The sequence below is a fragment of the Micrasema longulum genome, unplaced genomic scaffold (genome assembly GCF_059751315.1).
Source record: "Micrasema longulum isolate JH-2025_06_02 unplaced genomic scaffold, ASM5975131v1 h1tg001218l, whole genome shotgun sequence".
Taxonomy (NCBI): domain Eukaryota; kingdom Metazoa; phylum Arthropoda; class Insecta; order Trichoptera; family Brachycentridae; genus Micrasema; species Micrasema longulum.
The window spans coordinates 137,864-156,733 of NW_028278405.1; the positions used below are offsets into that span (position 1 = coordinate 137,864).

The 18,870-nt window shown below is 34.6% G+C and overlaps 2 protein-coding genes and 1 long non-coding RNA gene across 10 annotated transcripts; 1 reads left to right on the forward strand and 2 right to left on the reverse strand.

The window, feature by feature from the left end:
- Positions 1–234: 234 nt before the first annotated feature.
- On the reverse strand, positions 235–3,920 carry LOC148276423 (uncharacterized). 2 transcript variants are annotated; one of them, XR_015823735.1, is made up of 3 exons: positions 3,219–3,920; positions 1,490–1,631; positions 235–496 (listed from the first exon to the last, which is right to left on the reverse strand). It is a non-coding gene; the product is annotated as an uncharacterized LOC148276423 (long non-coding RNA). The 2 variants fall into 2 exon arrangements; XR_015823734.1 differs by having other exon boundaries at positions 1,511–1,631; positions 3,219–3,868.
- A 9-nt stretch (positions 3,921–3,929) lies between these two features.
- LOC148276424 (centrosomal protein 20) lies at positions 3,930–14,000 on the forward strand. Of its 5 annotated transcripts, XM_088234275.1 has the most exons (4): positions 4,013–4,047; positions 6,367–6,504; positions 8,499–8,705; positions 12,448–13,084. In XM_088234275.1, exons 2-4 carry the CDS (start codon positions 6,483–6,485, stop codon positions 12,576–12,578), a joined length of 360 nt encoding a protein of 119 aa, XP_088090401.1. In that variant the 5' UTR covers positions 4,013–4,047; positions 6,367–6,482; the 3' UTR covers positions 12,579–13,084. The 5 variants fall into 5 exon arrangements, with proteins under 5 accessions (XP_088090399.1, XP_088090404.1, XP_088090401.1 ...); XM_088234273.1 differs by lacking the exon at positions 6,367–6,504 and having other exon boundaries at positions 3,930–4,047; positions 12,448–14,000; XM_088234278.1 differs by lacking the exon at positions 6,367–6,504 and having other exon boundaries at positions 3,986–4,232.
- On the reverse strand, positions 12,710–17,188 carry LOC148276425 (serine/arginine-rich splicing factor 2-like). Of its 3 annotated transcripts, XM_088234272.1 has the most exons (5): positions 16,899–17,188; positions 16,626–16,775; positions 13,402–13,554; positions 13,244–13,317; positions 12,710–12,987 (listed from the first exon to the last, which is right to left on the reverse strand). In XM_088234272.1, the coding sequence occupies exons 1-4, from the start codon at positions 17,078–17,080 to the stop codon at positions 13,293–13,295; spliced, it is 510 nt and encodes a 169-aa protein (XP_088090398.1). In that variant the 5' UTR covers positions 17,081–17,188; the 3' UTR covers positions 12,710–12,987; positions 13,244–13,292. The 3 variants fall into 3 exon arrangements, 2 of the variants coding, with proteins under 2 accessions (XP_088090398.1, XP_088090397.1); XM_088234271.1 differs by having other exon boundaries at positions 12,710–13,317; XR_015823733.1 differs by lacking the exons at positions 12,710–12,987; positions 13,244–13,317; positions 13,402–13,554 and adding an exon at positions 15,090–16,056 and having other exon boundaries at positions 16,174–16,775.
- Between the last annotated feature and the right edge of the window lie 1,682 nt (positions 17,189–18,870).

Below are 18,870 nucleotides of genomic sequence, written 5' to 3' on the forward strand. Positions count from 1 at the left end.
TACATTTTCTTGTAACAAAAGGTAATATAAATAAAAATAATTTCAAATGTACTGTTTTCGTAAAACTAACTAACTAAAACTAAAGTAAATACAATTCTTGGCCAGAGCCCTTATTTCTCCCGGTGAAAGTGATCACATTAAGGTTCCTTATAATTGAAATATGTGTTTAAATATTTATGTGTGAGATATGACTATATTTTAATTACGTGTGAAAAGGAAACTAAAACACCAAAATATTTTTTCAATAACAGTACTTGCACTGTAGTTTATAAGTTTTTAGGTATAAAATAATAAAAAAGAACTACAAAAAACTAACTAGAATTTAGCTAATGCTCTACATTTGTGAGAAAAGGTTTGAGTGTTTGATGTAGTTGTTGTAGACTCATTTCTGTAGTCCGCTTTTCTGCTCTGCCACATATTTACTCCCATTTTCTCAGATGATCATAAAGGTGTTAAAAATTGACACCAAATTGCAACATTTGATATTTCCTCTTTGCTAAAAATAAAAAAACAAAAAATTATATAATTTACAATACATTTTTAATTACATTTATTACAAAATGACATACTAAAATAAGCACTTAAAATAGTAAAATATATCTTATTTAGGTTAGTTGGAAGTTATTCATCAGGTATTGCAATAAACCTTCCAATATACATATTTTTGTATATTGTACTTAAGTGCACGTACATGCAAAAATCAAACACCTTAATTATTCCGCATATTGTTAAACCTTTTAAAAAGAAAACTTTGAAGGCTATATTTTGTGATTTATATGTTTTATTTCTCAGAGCAAATTATTATGCAGTAAAGGTAATATTTTTAAAGTTGTCTGTAGGTATTGTGATTATGATATTGCAATTCAAATATGTGTAAGCTGATTAATTCTAAATATTCAAAATGATATAAGCGATGTCATATGTAATGGTATAACTTTGTATTTTCCATATGGTGACAAATTTCCTTTTGTTAGGACATGCCAACGTGAGCTGTAGAGAAAATATTTAATATAATATGAATTTTAAACTAATACAATATACTATATGTACTTTGGCTCTTAATCTGTTTGGTAATAAAAAAACATTTGAAAAAATAACAAATTGGGTATTATTTAAAGCAAATCTAATAAATAGTTTAATATGGAAATAAATGATGATTGATATTTAAATATACAAATGTATAATAACTGTGTAGGTAGTGATATTTCATTGTTTTTACAACATCTTTAATACCCAGACTATAAAAATATATGGTATCTTAACTATAAAAATATATATATTACAATTTATATAATGATAACTGAAGTATTGTATCCTTTTTTATTTAGATTTATCTTTATAATAAAGATATCAGTCATAAAGGTGCAGCGACGAATCTTGCTACTGATTATTTCAGATTTGTGAATTTAAGTACCACTTATCTTTCATTTTTTAGTAAATTAAAATTTAAAATGAGAATTTTCAAGAGTGCAAAAAAAACTTGAATTACTTAATAAACAACGTGTCCCACCTCCAAGCAGATGACGAATATATCCTATAGTTTGATATCCATATATTCCATTACAGCATAAATTTAAAGAGCCAATCGATATCATCCCTTCGAAGGATCCGCTTTACTGGTTTAATATAATCTGAAAAAATACACTTATAAAGGTTAAATTATTTACAGATGTTCTAAAAGAGAATGAGATTTTTTTTAGAAGATAATATCATTAAAAGTCTAGACATTTATAGAGCTTACTATTTACTACTATTATTATTAATATTGATATAATATTTGTTTTAGTGCAAAGGTATATTTAAACACCACTATTCATAACATAAATTATATTATATTACAATAACCTTAATAATATTGTATCCTTTTTATAACACATGCTGTGAGCTATTATAAAGGGTGATGGGTCTAGCAAAATTAAATATCTTATGTGTATGCATGTCCAATTGTCTTTCATTGTTTCTTAATAAACATTTGTAATTTTTCACGTCTCTGAGGGAGTTTGTCGTTACAAGATTCTCTTACTTTTTTAACATATTATTTTCTGGATATTATGTATACCTGTGTTATTTTTATAAATACCTAATTTTACCTTTTTATTTTCATTATTTCTATATGTGTGAATTAAGATGTTCTATTTTGTGATGTACATTTATATGAATAAATAAAATTGAAATACCACCACTAAACCACTAATAAAATAAATATTAATTAAGAGGAAGACTAATGAACAAAGAAGACCAAAAAAGAGATGGCATGACCGAACCCAACAAATTATTTGAGAAGGATCTCATCAGTGGTACGGGCGGTACGGCAATACTTTGTAAGGCTCCCCTCCCACTAGGCAGCCTGGCTGCGGCAGCTAATACTACATATGACGGCTTATTAGATACCGCACACTAGGCAGCCATTAGAACGCGTTTGACGTGCACGGCAGCCAACTGGCTGCCTGCAGCCAGAACAAGACAAAGCAAATGTATGTGCCTGCCTCAGTCTCCGCGCACTTGTCGTAGCAGCCAGAAGTATTATATGAAACGAATTTGCAATGACTTTCGATACAGAAGATCCATAAAATAATTTTGAAATGAACCCTTTCAAGTAAAGGATGAATTCAATATCTTCTTTTTGGTTTGCGTTTCTTACGAGATAAAATGTAAACAAAAACATCTTCCACATCCATTTTATTTGGACTGGCCGTCAGGCTGGCTGCTTTAACTGGCTTTGCAAAATTTTGACTGCGGCAGCCGAGCTGCCTAGTGGGCAGGAAGCCTAATTATCAACAAAAAAATTAAAGGGGAACATAAAAGCTGTTAATATATTACTTGCGATTTTAACCAAACAAAAATACTGCTGAAACGATAAGTATTTACATACATAATAATTATTTACATTACGAATATCAACAATTAAAACTAACAGTTTGCAGTAGCGGTATTGCTGTACCACTGCGGATATGGTAATACTTCAAAAGTTGGAAAAATCAGCACACATGCATGAGATTTTGTATGACTGCAAACGCATGTGTGTTGTATATCCTCTGGCCGTCCCGGGGAAAACGGCTTGGTGGTTTGTTTATTTTTTACTAACACTAGCTTATTCTTAACCTTTTACAATTTATAAATATTATAATGATTAACAACTTGAGAAAAAACTCGTAAGGTAGGTTTAAACCGTACACAATATATAAGTTTGATTAAAATACCGAATTAGATAAACATACCTTCAAATGATGATTCCTGTTGTCGCGCAAGATGTACATTTAGGGACGCTGTGGTTCGTATGCAAGTTTCTATAGAGTACAGTAGGTATTTCACAGAGGTTCTATAAAAATAAACAAAATCCCTAAGGACATGTAGATCCGGGGCATACTTATCATTTACAAAAGTAGTTGAACTGTCACTGTATGTTTGTTTATGTTTTGCATTGTTGCAATATAAAAAGTACAGTTTGGCGTGTAGAAAAAATAAATACCCCACATGGCAAACGTTATAAATTTTCATCAGGATAGCAAAAGCGTTATATTTTGTAATAGGTATATTCATCTCGTCAGTGACGCATGCGCACGAGTATTTTTTCTCATTTTCGCCACTCACGCTCTTGCGGGTAGATATCGAACTATGAAACGTCAATTATAAAACCGTCTAAATAACGAGAAATAACGATTGAGGTTTGGTAAATTCAACATAATTAAGTATTTTGGGTCATTCTTAAGGTCACAATAATGTTTCTATTGAAAATCATTATTTTTGGTTTTATGTGTTCGAATTCATTTACGTAATTTGACATGTAATCATCAGAATTGCCATATAGAAAACCAAGTTTAACCGCGTTCAAAAAATAAAAATCCCTAAATTACACCACGTTATATTCTCGTCCGAAAGTCGAGATCATCTCGTGGGTGTCGAGAGTGATCAGAATACCACTGCAGGAATCAAAGCATACAATAATGTATATCAATGTATATTTTGTCTATGATCAAGTCCTGGCACTGGTGGAAACAAAATGGCTGTCTTTGAGTCCTAAAATTTTGACGTTTACGTATATCAAATGTATATATTATGTTTTGAGTTACAATTTCACATCGTTTACGATCCACTTACATTAACATATTACAAATAAATAAAAAAGAGCAATTATTGTTTTTAAAACCATAGAAAAATTAAAACAAATATCTAGTAAAATTATACTCAACTACGAAGCATCAAAATTAAGTAAAAATTTCCATCTAAAAGGGGTTGGTGTTACTCTCAGCGTAATAATGCGCTAAGCTATAAAGAAGCTCAAACGTAGAAAAACCATTATATGACTATCGGGTATTAAGTTAGCTACAGTTCGCAGCAAAACAATGGACCGTATCCAGGTTGAAATTGCCAAATGGATATTAATTTGCATTGTAAATACTTTAAAAACCCGTGTTTTTATTATTGCAGGGCTATTCCAATTTATTTTTCTATAATTCGCCTATATTTATTTTATAAAACTGAAAAACCACGTGTGTTTATTTTTTTATTCACAATATACTTATGTTACATTTATTGAGACAAATCCCAGCTCCATGAAACCAAAGTCCTGTGCTGAGTTTGTTTGTTTGTCGGTCACATCTCCGAAACGGCGAGTCGTAGCGGCCTAAACTTTGGACATGTCATTTAAGATGCGATTTCAAGGTTAACATTGCTATTTTCGAGTAAAATTTGAATCGACCTCTACTTGATAAAGATTTAAACTTTATATGGATGCCTGGTGCGGCCCCGACATATTGCATTTAATCAACTGTCATTATCAACAGTGAACATACCTTTTTTTATCCCCTAAATTGAGATAAAATAATATATGAAGTAAATATGTCGATATAAGGAAAGTTTTTAAGCAGCATAATACACGTGTCGGGATAATAAATTCCAAAAATGAATGTAAATCATGGTAAAATATTCGAAATCAATTACCTGTGAAAACTGACTCTTTGAACACCTTTGACACTCCTACTGCTGCAACCAAATATACTGCAATTCACCACAGTCGATTTTTATTTATTATAATGTAAATATCCAAGTTATTTACAAACAAAGCCAAACACAGTGACAAAAGCATCCGACAGAACCGTTATGTGTTTGTTGTCAAACAAAACAAAAAGGCCACCAATTCGTTGCTAACCAACATCGCTTGCGTTCTATGAAACATAGTGATAGGGCTTCTTTATAGGTTAAGCATAATAATGTAGAGTAATAACTCTGAGGTATTAATATTTATTGTTGATTAAAAACTAATCTTTTTTTAAATTATTTATTTTACTTAACATGGCTTACTGCCTTTTATTATATACATCTGTACAAAATTTTAATTATGTTTAACTAAATACGTTTTTATCTGATAATTTTTAATTGTACCTATCCCCCAGTCTTCATTATTATCCACCCTCAAACGATATTTTTTCACTTTCGTAGGACTTAGATTCCGAAATAATTTCTATTAATTTTTAAAATTGATGTCGTCCGGGTCTTTCTTAGTTGTTCATTAACTTTATTCCTGAAACAGTTACCTACCTATTATTTCTCACAACATAGGTGGGTATTTGCCATTTCGAAAAATGTGTTTATAATTGACATTTAGGTAATTAAGACAAGGTTTATTGGTATGTTTACTTAAATAAAACATTTCTTTAAATAAACAAGATTATTAATTTTCCTTAAGTTATCAACCAGATTTTGACAACCCTAAGGCTTATAAATTGCTTGTATGAAAACAAATAGAATTCGGCGGGTAAATTTGCCCAATTGTTTTTAGACGACTATTTTTTTAGTCAGCCATTGAAAATATGTTCAAACGACAATTAGGAAGTTCAGTGGTTTTTAAAAAAAAAAAATATTTGTTAATAGACTGTTAAACTAAGTAAAAAAATTTTTTTTTTAATTTTTAAAAATCGTATTATCGGCGCTACGATTTTTTAAAGTTTTGTATTTCTGAAATAACTCCGCGTGTAACGTCAGAGGTTCATTTTCGCTTATTCTCATTCAGTTCTTCCTATTGGTCCAGAAGCGACAAGCAGACCGGAAATATTCCATAGCTCTCAGATCATGGGATCATAGATTCACGTGAACCAGTGACGTCATTTAAAGTAGTGCGTTTTTATCAAAATATTTTTTATTATTTTTTCTGTACATTTTCAAGAAACTTTGCCGTACAATTTAATGCTCTAATTTTTACCCCGCGTAAGAAAACATTTTTTGTATCCCGTAGGGCTGAAGTTCCTCATTTTGCCCTTGAATTAATAATTCGATAAAGTAGTTAAAGTAGTTGGTAATAAACCAAAATCAGTGATCGAACATCCCATTTCCATGACAAACAAAAACGATTTTTTCCGAGTACCTTAGCCTTGTACATGACACGTAAGGCTACTAAATACAGGGGTCCAAATATATATTTAAAAAAAAAAATAATAAAGTAATTTTTAGACAAGAACGCCATATGAGCTACAGTTCAACAAATAATGGTTGCGCGCAAACATGGAGGTAATTTTGCCCGCCATCAAAATTTTTAATTGCTTGTAATCGCATTTAAATAAGACTGAATTTACAATTGCAACCCAATTCAATGATTACCAAGGACATTCTTAGTAATTAAAAAATAAAGCACAAGATCCATTTTTTTTTTGAGAAAATAAACATAATTGCATAAAAGTTCATGTGTGTGCGTGGATGGCTCGGAGTGTGCATTCGGTATTTTTATTTATTTTAATTTATTACCCCCATGGAAAACGCAAATGTCAACAATTATCCTTTTTTCACTTAAAATTCTTATTTATTTTTTGTCACATTTAATGTTTATATCTTTTTAATTTATGAAAACTTAATTGGTCTTTTTATGTTAAAAAATTGTTGTTTTTAGTACTTATTTTGTATGACTGTATGTTTTCTAAATAAAAAAAAATAAAAAAATAAAAAAGCGGCACAAATTGGACGGTTTCGCAATACATGATCAGTGATCAGTAATTTCTCATCACTATTGACATTAGTTTGGCAGCTGTCATTTTAATCAAGCTATATTTTAAGGACTATAACTATATTCATTTAAAAATTACTATTTGAGGAGGTACGTTGAAGGTGAAATTTAGTTTTAAGTTCTTCTTTTTCCTCGGATATTTCTTTCTTACTATATGTAAATGAAAATTATTTTATTTTTTATTATAATTTGTTTTAATTTCTTTGTATTATATACTCGTACTTAACTTGCTATCTTATTTCAGATTTATGTACATATTATTACTTGTTACTATATTATTATTATTACCATACCTTTATGCAAATATTATTCTGTCCCAAAATGAGTTTGTTGTAACTCCTGGGAGTACAAAAAAAAAATGTATGATTTAATAATATTTTTTTTTAAATAATGGTACCTACAAGTACATAATATTATATTTACTATGAAAATAGTTGTGTTGGCATAACTGGTTACCATGGCAATGAAAAATAAAAAACACTAGGAAAGTAAATAATAATAAGCATATACGTAGTTAATCAAGATTTGTCTGATGGCAGAAGAAAATGAACTTACAACTGGTACTAAATACATTATTTTTAAACATAGATAGATACCTAAGTATTCTTATTCTTAGTGGTGGGGGTCAGTGCTATGCAAGCTCCTGACGTCACTGCGACCTGTGAAGATCCATTGTGACGATCCCCGTGAGCAGTTCTCGCCCTCCGAGGCCGGGTCTATAAAGAACCTGGCTACTGTGTGGAAGGCGAGAGTTTACATTTTGCTAAATCATCTCCCCCTCCAAGTCGTTAATCGGGTTGTGGTCCTGTGGCTAGCGTCTCAGACCCCGGACCAAAGGTCTGTGGTTCGAATCCCACTCTACCCCAACTTGATTCCATTTTCTAATAGTGAGTTATTTACAACTCGTTGAAAATGGCCCTCAAAATTAAATATTTGGGTAAATCATAAGAACGCAAATATTTCTTTCTTTTAAAAAAAAAAGTATCAGGCTATCAGGTAGGGGTAGGGGAGAGCTCTTCAACAGGTTTCTCAGGTTTAACCAGTGGTCCCCCGAAAATGAGGCTGTTTTTATGATGTAAAGCATCACATTCACATAGAATGTGTATAGGTGTTTCCTCATCTGCACTGCAGAACCTACATCTAGAAGTTTATTTTAGCAAGCTGTTTGTTCAATCTGCCGTGCCCTGGGCGGGCTCTGGTGGTAACCCAACTTGATTTCGGCTGAGCTTTATCAGGCCAAAAGCAAAACTTTGCGAGTACCCTTTTATCAGTTGCTTCGCATGGTGCTGACTAGGCACTTTTTGCCAGAGCATTATTACCTAAGTATAGCGCGTTTTAATGAGCTCATGTTAATGCCTGCCGGTGAACCGAGTACAATTTTTGCTTGTGCAAACAAGCACATTTTAATGATTTATTTGATAACTTTTTGTTACATACACATAAGCAAAGTTCTTTAAAGATTTGAAAGGACCGCACCTACTAATTACTTTTCTTGTGATTGTAGTCATTAAAGAAACTCTAAGAAAGGAAGGATTCCTGAACCGTCTGCAGGCCGAGGTACGCGTGCGCGTGATGGGCGTCCTGACAGGCGGCGGGGGCAAGAGCCCTGCGGAGCCCCCGCCCCCACACCAGCTGCTCCTGCTCAACCGCCTCATCCGCGAATACCTCAACTGGATGGCCTACACTTACTCCAGCACGGTGTTCACGGCCGGTTAGTGGTCGCCCACACAGCGCAACCTTTACAGTACCGCCTGTTGCTTTGACACGCCAACTGCATTTTACAGTATTTTTGACATAAATTTGTTAAATAAGACAAGATGATCGGAGTAAGAAATATTTCAATTACACACTTCTTGAAATGAGATATTTGATAGTGAGAATCAAACTCCAGGCCTCATGCGTGGTAAGCCCTAATACATAGAGACACTGAAATTCGTGACTTATAAGGCACATAACCTTTTTATATTGCAAAACGTATTTAATACTTCCTTTCGAAGTGAGATCAAAAGTATGGCCGATACCAACGAATGTTAGTAAATATTAGTATTTAAGCATTTACCCATTTTTATTTTATTATTATTTTTATGTCTGCCAACTTCTAGACGTATCCATCTTTTCATCTTAACTTTCAACGTATTTGCGTGTTAGTGTCCTGAAGAAGAGACTGGTACGTCTCGAAACTGGTAGACGTAAAAAGTCGGTAAGTATTTATGCATTAATATTTACTAACATCCGGTGACAACTGTCATCAAGCGGAGGCGATACGGTTGGCTTGGCCATGTGCTGCGGATGCCTCCTGAGAACCCTAACCACACTTGCCTACTTTACAAGGCATCAGGTTCTCGACGTTCTGGACGTCCACTGCTAACTGTTCATCGGCAGTTCATGTCAGAACCACGTGACGCGAACCTAACTTGGGAGGATGCATAGGAGCTGGCACCCAACAGAGATGCTTGGAGGATCTTTGTGGACTCCATATGCTCCAACTAGGGAGCGGACATGGAATAATAATAAACAAATAACATAAGTTAAATCGGTTTCTGTTTGCAATAGATTTCTCTATAAACAAGAATAATGTAATTTCAAACTAAACTTGACAAAATTTTTCACTTTCGCACTCAAATGCTTATTTTGAATGTTCATTTTTTTATTTGCTCTTTACTTACCATTACCATAGCAATCGACCAATGTTCAAAATAAATAACATAAAAAAAATTGAGAAAATATTTTGAGTGGACCCTTATCTTTGTACCCAGTCCTGCCATACTGTTACAAGAGTTCAAAAATTCATAAAATGTAAACAATAGCAGGTAAAGTACCAACCCTTATGCTATTGCTATAATTAGTCAATTATTGAACGTCAACGAGGAAACACGGAGTGGGGTGTTAAAGAAAACTGAATCGCGTTACACCTAGTTGGCAAGTGGCAAGGAGCCGGGAGACATTTTCAACACCCAAAACTTTTAGGTTGAAGTTGCCAGTTTGTGAATCAAACTATTAATCGGTTCAAGAATATTCAAAGTGCTGAAGACCCACAAAGATCTGGACGTCCTCAAACTGTGCAGACTTCAGGAGCTATTAAGGCTGTCAGAAGTAAAATTCATAGAAATCCACTTCGTAAACAAAAAATCTTGTCCAGGAAGATGAATATATCGACTCAAAGTATGTCTCGCATCATCAAATCTGACCTAAAGATGGGGGCTTACCGAAGAAGCACTGGTCATTTGCTTACTTCACCTTTAAGGGACAATAAGAAGACCAGAGCAAAAAATCTTATTTCACGATACGCGAATAATTTGCATAGCAAAATTCTGTTTTCTAATGGAAAAATATTTAACGTCGAAGAAAACTTCAACAAGCAAAACGATCGAGTGTATGCTCATAGCTCTCGAGAAGTCGCTCAAGTCATTCCTAAAGTTTAGAGGTCATCATCCAGCAGCAGTGATGATTTGGTGGGGTGTCTCCTACGAAGGGATTTCTGAACTTCATTTTTGTGCGCAGGATATGAAGACAAGTGCGAAATCGTACCAAGATGACATTCTAAAGTAGGTTGTTAAGTTTCTCAGTGACACAATGTTCAATTCGAAACATTGGATCTTCCAGCAATATTCTACTCCAGCTCATAAGGCAAAACCTACCCAGAAATGGCTGGAACATCCGATACCAGAGTTTATTAGAGCTGAAGATTGGCCTTCTGGAAACCCAGATTTAAATCCGCTGGACTACAAATTGTGATCAGTGTTGGAGACTATGGTCTGTAGCAGACGACATCCATATTTGGAGAGCTTGAAACGGTTTTTGAAAAAAGCAATGGCCAATTTCTCCATGGATATCGTGCGTGCTGCCATTGACGATTGGCCGTCACGTTTAAAGGCCCGTGTGAAGGCAAGAGGAGGACATTTTGGATATATATTTTTTTTCAATTAGTGGAATATGCATGTTGGCCTAGTAAAAAAAAAAACTTTTATAAAATTAATTGCTTTTTTATTATAAAAAACAGTTTGTAACAGTATTTACGGCAGGACTAGGTAGAATAATATTGGTAATTTTATCTTAGGATTTCATCTAAATAATGCCATCTCAACCGAGTAGTAATTATTGGAAAATCTGGGCATTTACAGAGCTTATGACAAATCATTCCGTAAATTTGGATGCAACATGTGTAATGTTCAAAGAATATTTCCGAAAGATGGTCTCCTAGAAGTGTACACAATGAATTACCTCATGGCATCAAATGTGTAAGATTTGTACAATATGTAGAATCGCACACGAACATTACCAGTTTGGATTGGTATACGCACGTATCGTGGGTGTAATTACTGCAACTAGGCAGCTTCATAATCGGCACTTTTAAGTTAACTGTTAGAAACTTTCTTTTTGTCCTCCATAGATGCTACAAATCATCATTGTAGGATTCTTTCAATCACAGACCCATCCAGCGTTTCCGTTTCACACGAATAATGCAAATGGCCTATTATTTGTATTTATTTTAGTATCTTCCCATATTAACCCCTATCTGTGGATTCAGTTGCTTACTTCGTATTTTGTCGCCGTTAAGAATAGATCTTAATATTTAAAATGCGAATCGAAAACTCCAAAGTTGTTAAAATTGTCTCGTGATATATTTTGCTACCCTTTTTACTCCCTGCCCAAGCAGATGTTCATTTTTCAAGTGCTTAAAAGTATATACCTACACAGATGTATATACTCTTTAAGTCTGAATGCCAGAATAATAATATTCTCTCAGGGAGATTATTCCTTATAAATTTTTCTGAAAAAATTCAAAAAGAAGTCGAGGGAATATTTAATTATATTTATTATATAGAATATAGAATTATAAAACTTTCTTTTTATAGTTACATTTTCAACGGTTATGAATTTTAAATTATTGTATTGTTTGGATTGCGAAAATAAGGAAGTACAAGATTGCTCAGCGATAGCCGACTGTTGTTACATGTGTCAAAAAAACCATTGTAATAATATTTATTTATTTTTGCACCGGGCCAGGAGGCTCAATTAAAGTGGTGAATTAGATAACAGAACACCCAGGCTTGAGATAAATCACAATTAAATTTTTGTGTTCTCATAGGGAATCGAACCTGGAACCTTCCGTGTGCGAGTCAAGCGTCTTGACCACTACACCACGGAGGCCGCCAGTATATTACGTTATTATTGTACCTGATATCAATTCGGTGTAAGTCCCTCCAAGGACCAGGAGCTCACCTCTCTTTTGGAAAAACAGCATCAAAAAAATTATATATATTACTTATATAATTTAAGAAAACTAAAGAATGTAACTTAATTATACTATGCAATATATTAAATAAAATTCGCACCACTGCGTGTAATAAAAATGCATTTCTTGATAAATAAAATTTTAATCAACGATCAATATCAATATTGTACAGAAGGAATGGAGGGATGATGTTACATTCGGTGTGAATGGTTTCCAGAGTCTGGGCTGAGCGACGGCAACAACGATGACGGGACAGGGCTGGAGCGGGCCGGGCTACCGCTGCTACTGTCCCTGGTCACCGCGCACTGCCCCCCGCCCGATACCGACAGCGGACACATTACTCTCTAAACAATCACATCATTACATCATTTGTTCAAGTTATTGCCTAATAAAATAGTAACCCTACAGTGCAACTTTACCTCTGGCAGACGGCAGACCGTACCCGGATCGGGGAGTGGAGAAAATAAAAGACGGAGAAGTAGTTTCTACTCGAGTTATATTTCCATGTATCGGAGCCGACCTGCAAAGGGAATACTTACCTGCGACCAGCGAGGGGCGTGAGTAATATAAAGTAAAACACTATACCGTGAATCTGCTCGGCATACTGCTCGGCACGGTACACGGCACACGGCATACGGCATACGGCACACAGCACACGGCACAACTGGCCTCGCTGCTACCAGCTACCTGCTACCCGCTATCTGCTACTCTGCCCCCCCCTGCTCCCCCGCTCCCCTCTGCACTCACGGCACACGGCCTGGCACAGTAATACAGGTACACGTTAATACAACAGCGTCAGATAGTGCCGGTGTCATACGACACCTCCACTTTACAATACTAACTTAATACAACAGGTTCAATCTTAATTAAGAGTCGACAAAATTACAGTGTAAATCATAATTGAAACTGATCCGAACAGAGTGCCCGAATTGGGATTTCTAAAAATAAAACAAATAAGATAAAAAGCATCACGGGTCGGTTAAAACTTGGTCACACACTAAAGACTAACGTACAGAGTCAGGGGCGTGGATCGGTGGTGCGGCCGAGTCACTCTCCCGGCGCTCAGTTCCCCTTCAGGCCGCCCGACCTGTAAACAGAGAAGGCGGCGGTTAGTGGCGGGCCGCTGGCGGTCGGCGGAGGGCGGCAGGCGGCCGCAGGGGCCCACACCTACCTGGAGCGCGAACGCGAGTTGCGGTGGCTTGCGGAGCGCGAGCGGGAGCGCCCGCGGCTGCTCTTGGAGTCCGAACGCGAGCGGGAGCGTGAGTAGGAGCGACGTCGGGAGCGGGAGCGAGAGCGCTTGCGGGACCGAGAGCGAGATCGGGACCTGAAACAAATTACGGTTAATCATCATCCATTGCAACTTAACCGAAGATAATTTTTAGCATAGGTATAATGTTTATAAAAATAAAATATGCAAAGGTTTTAGTACTCGAGGGCCCTAATTACAAATGCTTGTTATGATAAATTAAAAGGGAAAAAATAATAATAAAATATTTGTCATGATTTAACTACTTTTAGAATTAAATTAAAAATCAGTTGTCAATTCTGAATACATCCAAAACTAAATCTTAGTTAAATTGTCATTATAAAACAAAAACTTTGGTATTTATAACAGTAACAAAATGTTCAACTTGTAATATATTATCATGAAGTGAATGCTAATTCAATTAATAAAACTTCATTTTTTTTTAGCATTAAAAGCTAACAAGAAAGCTCCTTTATTTCCGAAACTGAAATATAAATTATAAATAGTTTACTGTGATTTTTATTATAAATAAAATTTATTATAAATAATTTACTGTGAAATTTATTTCAACATAGAGGGAAAACATTTTTGAGAAGGGAATATGGGAGTCTAGGCATTTACATATATATTCTACTGAACATACTAATAAAGATATCTTTGCTTTGGGTGTCAATGTAGATTTTAATAACTTTTCTATTTGATTGTTATTTTATGAGTAAAATAAATGAATTATTTATGCTAAAAAATTACACAACTCAAGATGATTATCATCGCAACTATAACAAAAGTCATTTAATTTGATTTTTTGATATATTTTTCCCCTTTCCTGCATTCTCTTCCCGTCTCCTTCCGAGCTCACTTGGTCCCACATTCCTATCATTTAATGTGCAAGCTTCATCTGACTACTAAAAAAGAGCTGTTATTTGAAATGAATTATGTGTATTAAAATACTGGGTGTTCTTTAAACCCTGTCACATCCGAAACCACGATGATCAGTATGACCAAGAAGACATATTGGCACTTTAAAGTAGATTTTCAGAATGAATACAATTTACAAAAATAAAATATTTAAAAAAATAAATGGTTGCTTACTTCGGCAAGGGAGAAGCGAGCGGGGAGGGGTGATTCTGATACACCATCAACCACATGGCCACGCCCCCCTCGCTTCTCCCCTGCAGAAGTAAGCAACCATTTGTTTATTTTAATAATTTATTTTTATAATAATACTGCGTTCTAAATATTGTTTTAAATATATTAATATGTCTTCTCGCCCATACTGATCATCATGGTTTCGGATGTGACAGGGTTTAAAGAACACCTGTATATACAAAATTTTATTAATTCTTCTTCCGTCCGTCAACAATATATTTTTGTAGATTTAAATAAAATAAAAATATACGGATTACTCAGTCTTTGGAGAAACATAATACCCAATTTCGAGCCGGGTTGTGGTCCTGTGGCTAATGTTGCAGTCACGGATCAGGGGTCCGGGGTTCGAACCACACTTCTACCCCAACTTGATTTCCATTTTCTAATAGTAAGTTACTTACAACTCATTGAAAATAGCCACCAAAATGAAAAACATTGTGTATATTATAAAAACGCTAATACTCCTTTATTTATTTATTTATTTTTTATTTAAGTTTTTGCCTACTTGGTCGCAATATAATTTTTATAATCTCTAGCTAAATGCACATAACATTATTTTATAGTGTTAAAAAAATTAATCTGTATGAAATCAAGTATTTGAGTTGAAACGTTCCTATGAAACAAGAGAAAATGAATATTTAATCCAGTCTGGTACAGAATGCTCATCTTATCTTACCTCCTCCTGACTCGTGGACCCATATTCACATCTGCAAATAATCATCATTGGCTCTACAGCCCGCATCTGGCATGTGCTCCTCCAGTCGCCGGCGCCGATGGCATCCACAGCCCGCTACACTCCATCCAGCCACCGGAGTTCGGGCTCACCGACGCTACGTGCACCTCGGGGTGACGTCTACCGTGTGAAGCATCTCTCTTCGCTCATTCTATTTATGCGCCCTGCCCATCGCAGCCTCCCTATTTTAGTAAATTCCACTGCGTCGGTTTCGTTGTAGATTTCTTCGTTGTACCGTATTCTCCGAAATCCGTTTACCTGCACAGCTCCAAGTAGCTTTCTTAGTATTTTCCTCTCGAATATGAGGAGAGATGTCTCATCTTTTATACTCTATACCCGGCATTCAAAGCCATACATCGGTTTAAATTTACAGGCTTTACTACCTACTATGGCATGTGATAGTAAATTGTTTTGCTTAAATTACAAATTCAAAAAGTTAGTAAAGCACCCTTCTTGAGGTATTATAATACGAAAATGGCGCTATATAAGTCATTCATAATAATATTGACAGCATTCTAATGCACCTTTTTCAAACACAAAATTACAGCGGTTTGTTTCTCATATAAACTAACATATTTAGTAATAAAAGCTCTATTATTAATTGAATCTGCATTCAATTTGTAACACTTCATTATAAATTATTAGGAAAATAAAACATTGCTATTAATGTTACAACATTTTATTCTTATACAAGAACACTACTACAGTTTCGGGAGAGCACTGAAACTGCGAGTTTTTATATCACCCGTCGTTGGGAGGAGTGCTCTCCCGAAACTGTAGTACTGTTCTTGACAAGGATTAAAATTGCGTAACACTAATAATGAAGTTTCATTTTAATAATAAAAAATAAAATTTCCCTTCTACGGAACCTTGTGACACCTAAATGGTTATTTAGTTTCTGAAATGTTCATTATGGATGTGTGCACTGTACAATCGACATTTTAAGTTTTGTCTTTAGCTCCACAGAAACTACAAAGGCTTTCAATCTCCGGCTACCGCTGACGTCTAGAATTATTTTGAGAAAACAGTAGTTACTTCGCTCGATGCTTTACTAGAAAACAAGGATAGTATCAAATCCCGCTTCGAAGCTATGATCGCAGAGTAGTAAAATGTTGCTGATAAAAATAGTATATTTTTGACAGCAAATTTATAGGTTCATCCTTTAAAATTTTCAATTTAAGGTTGGATCTAGTCGAAGAAAGATATGTTATTTGTTGATGTCTTTAACCTTAAACGCGGTGTAGCCGGTTCCGGCATGAGGACTTACCGGCGCCGGCTAGAACGGCCGTAGCGGCTCCCGCGGTACGGAGAGCTGGGACGCCCGTAACGCGCCATCTGCACGCGCAGCTCCCTGCCGTCCAACAACCTTCCGTCCATGGCGTCTAGCGCGTCCTCAGCGTCGCGTTTGTCGTAAAATCTGTAAACAAAATACACACGATCAAAATCTCCCAACAACAAAATGGCGGAAAATGACGAATCGTCCTGAGCTTATAAATAAGCCGAAGTACGAAAAATATTACAGTTATGATGCGTTATTTACCTGACGAATGCAAATCCGCGACTCTCCCTTGAAAATCTGTCTCTCGGAATGTAAATATCGCCTACCTCGCCGCATCTTTCGAAAACACGGCGGAGGTCTTCCGGGGTTGTTCTATAAGTTAAATTATCAACTTTGAGTGATACCATTCCTTCGATGCGGGGTGGGGGGCGGCCATAGCTCATTTTGAAACTTTAAATTTATACAGCTTAGTCAGTTATCGGCGGGTAATTAATACAAATACGACGCACGAGAAAAATGTCTACACCCTGCGCGCTAGAAACAGCTTCTGTAGGAAACGGAAAAGCGCACACCATAGACAAGATCTTGGTCATAGCATAATGTCTTTAATCTGTGGGTCATAGATTTAAATTAATAAACAGAGAATTAATATCCTTCAGTAATTCATCCAAATCAATAATAATAAGAATTCAGGGGTGGTATTCCAAACGCTCTTGCGACCTCATTATCTCGTGTCATACAAAATACACGAGAAGAAGAGGAAAATTTGAAAAAAACTTGTAATTTTAAAAAGGATCATTCTAAAGGTGCCAATAAAGTTTATGTAGAAACACTAAAAAATATACAAAATTATGTATCTAAACCCTTACAATATGTTTACAATTTATGTATAGAAAATGGCATATATCTGAAATCATTCAAGCTCTCCACAATAATACTAATTCACAAAAATGGTTCAGCTTCTAAAACGAATAAGTATCGCCCAATTGCTCTTATCTCAATCATATAAAAAAAAAGAACAATGCCTTAAGAATAGAATCATGGATTACCTAGAAGGTAATAGAAAAATCTCTCAAAATCAATTTGGTTTCCGAAAAAATTTAGAACTGAGGATGCAATTTATAAGTTAACAAAGGAAATATACTCTGCAATAGATAATAAAAATAAATGTTTGATGATTTTCCTTGACATTGAGAAAGCCTTTGATACCGTAAACATAAATAAATTAAAAAAGATTGGCATAAAAAATAAATGTCATAAATTATTAAGTAGTTACCTTTTGAATAGGACTCAAAATACAAAAATAGAAAATGAAATTAGCTCGCAAAGAGAACAAAAACATGATGTTCCACAAGGGACAGTTCTGGGTCCACTATTATTTCTTATACATTTAAATGAATTATGTGATCTTAAATTAGAAGGAGAAATATTGTTATATGCTGATGACACTGCTATTATTGTTTGTAATAAAACATGGGATTCAACCTTTAATGACGCTACAATAAGTATTACGATAGTTAATAACTGGCTTGAAACAAATTAACTTAGTTTAAATCAATAAAAAACCACGTATTTGCCTTTTCAAATTTCAAACAAAAGTGGCCCTTCAAAGAATTTGTCAATTAAAATTCATGATTTAAAATGTAATGGAGATATTTGTTATAAGTACTACAAAATAAGTTCAGAGGAAAGCTATAAATATTTGGGTATATACATAGATTATAGGATAAAATTGGAAAAACATATGGCTTAATTAACAAATAAACTCAGATATTTGTTTTATGTTTTCCAAAGACTAAAAAATATCTTATCCAAAAAAAATTAAAAATAGTGTATTACGCTTTAATCCAGTCCACAGACTACAGATATCATCCAGTCTTCGATAACATATGGTATAATAGGGTGGGGAGGAGTCTTGGGCGCACATAATAGCTCAATAGAAATTACACAGAAAAATATAATTAAAATAATTTACAAAAAACATCGATTATTTCTTAGTAATAAATTATACGTAGAAAGTGGACTCCTTAGTTTTAGAAAGTTATATTTATTTCACTGCCTGAAATATGTTTACTTGAATAGGGAATTGTTAAGTAATAATTCAAATCGTATTAGTAATGATAGTGTACTGTCAGTTCCAGGATGCAGAACTAAGTTCGCACAGAGGCACTCCTTACATGTTGGTCCAAGATCCTTCAATCTTCTAACCAAGGAACTACAAAACATTAAATCA

Excerpts from the sequence above, each read along its gene's own strand:
- LOC148276424 (XM_088234273.1), top strand. The coding sequence starts at position 3,945 with ATGTATATCAATGTATATTTTGTCTATGATCAAGTCCTGGCACTGGTG. Across the intron at positions 4,048-8,498 it reads GACGTTTACGTATATCAAAT|TCATTAAAGAAACTCTAAGA; the intron begins GTATATATTATG and ends TTGTGATTGTAG. Across the intron at positions 8,706-12,447 it reads CAGCACGGTGTTCACGGCCG|AGTCTGGGCTGAGCGACGGC; the intron begins GTTAGTGGTCGC and ends AATGGTTTCCAG.
- LOC148276425 (XM_088234272.1), bottom strand. The coding sequence starts at position 17,080 with ATGAGCTATGGCCGCCCCCCACCCCGCATCGAAGGAATGGTATCACTC. Across the intron at positions 16,776-16,898 it reads CGCGGATTTGCATTCGTCAG|ATTTTACGACAAACGCGACG; the intron begins GTAAATAACGCA and ends TTTTGTTTACAG. Across the intron at positions 13,318-13,401 it reads AACTCGCGTTCGCGCTCCAG|GTCGGGCGGCCTGAAGGGGA; the intron begins GTAGGTGTGGGC and ends CTCTGTTTACAG.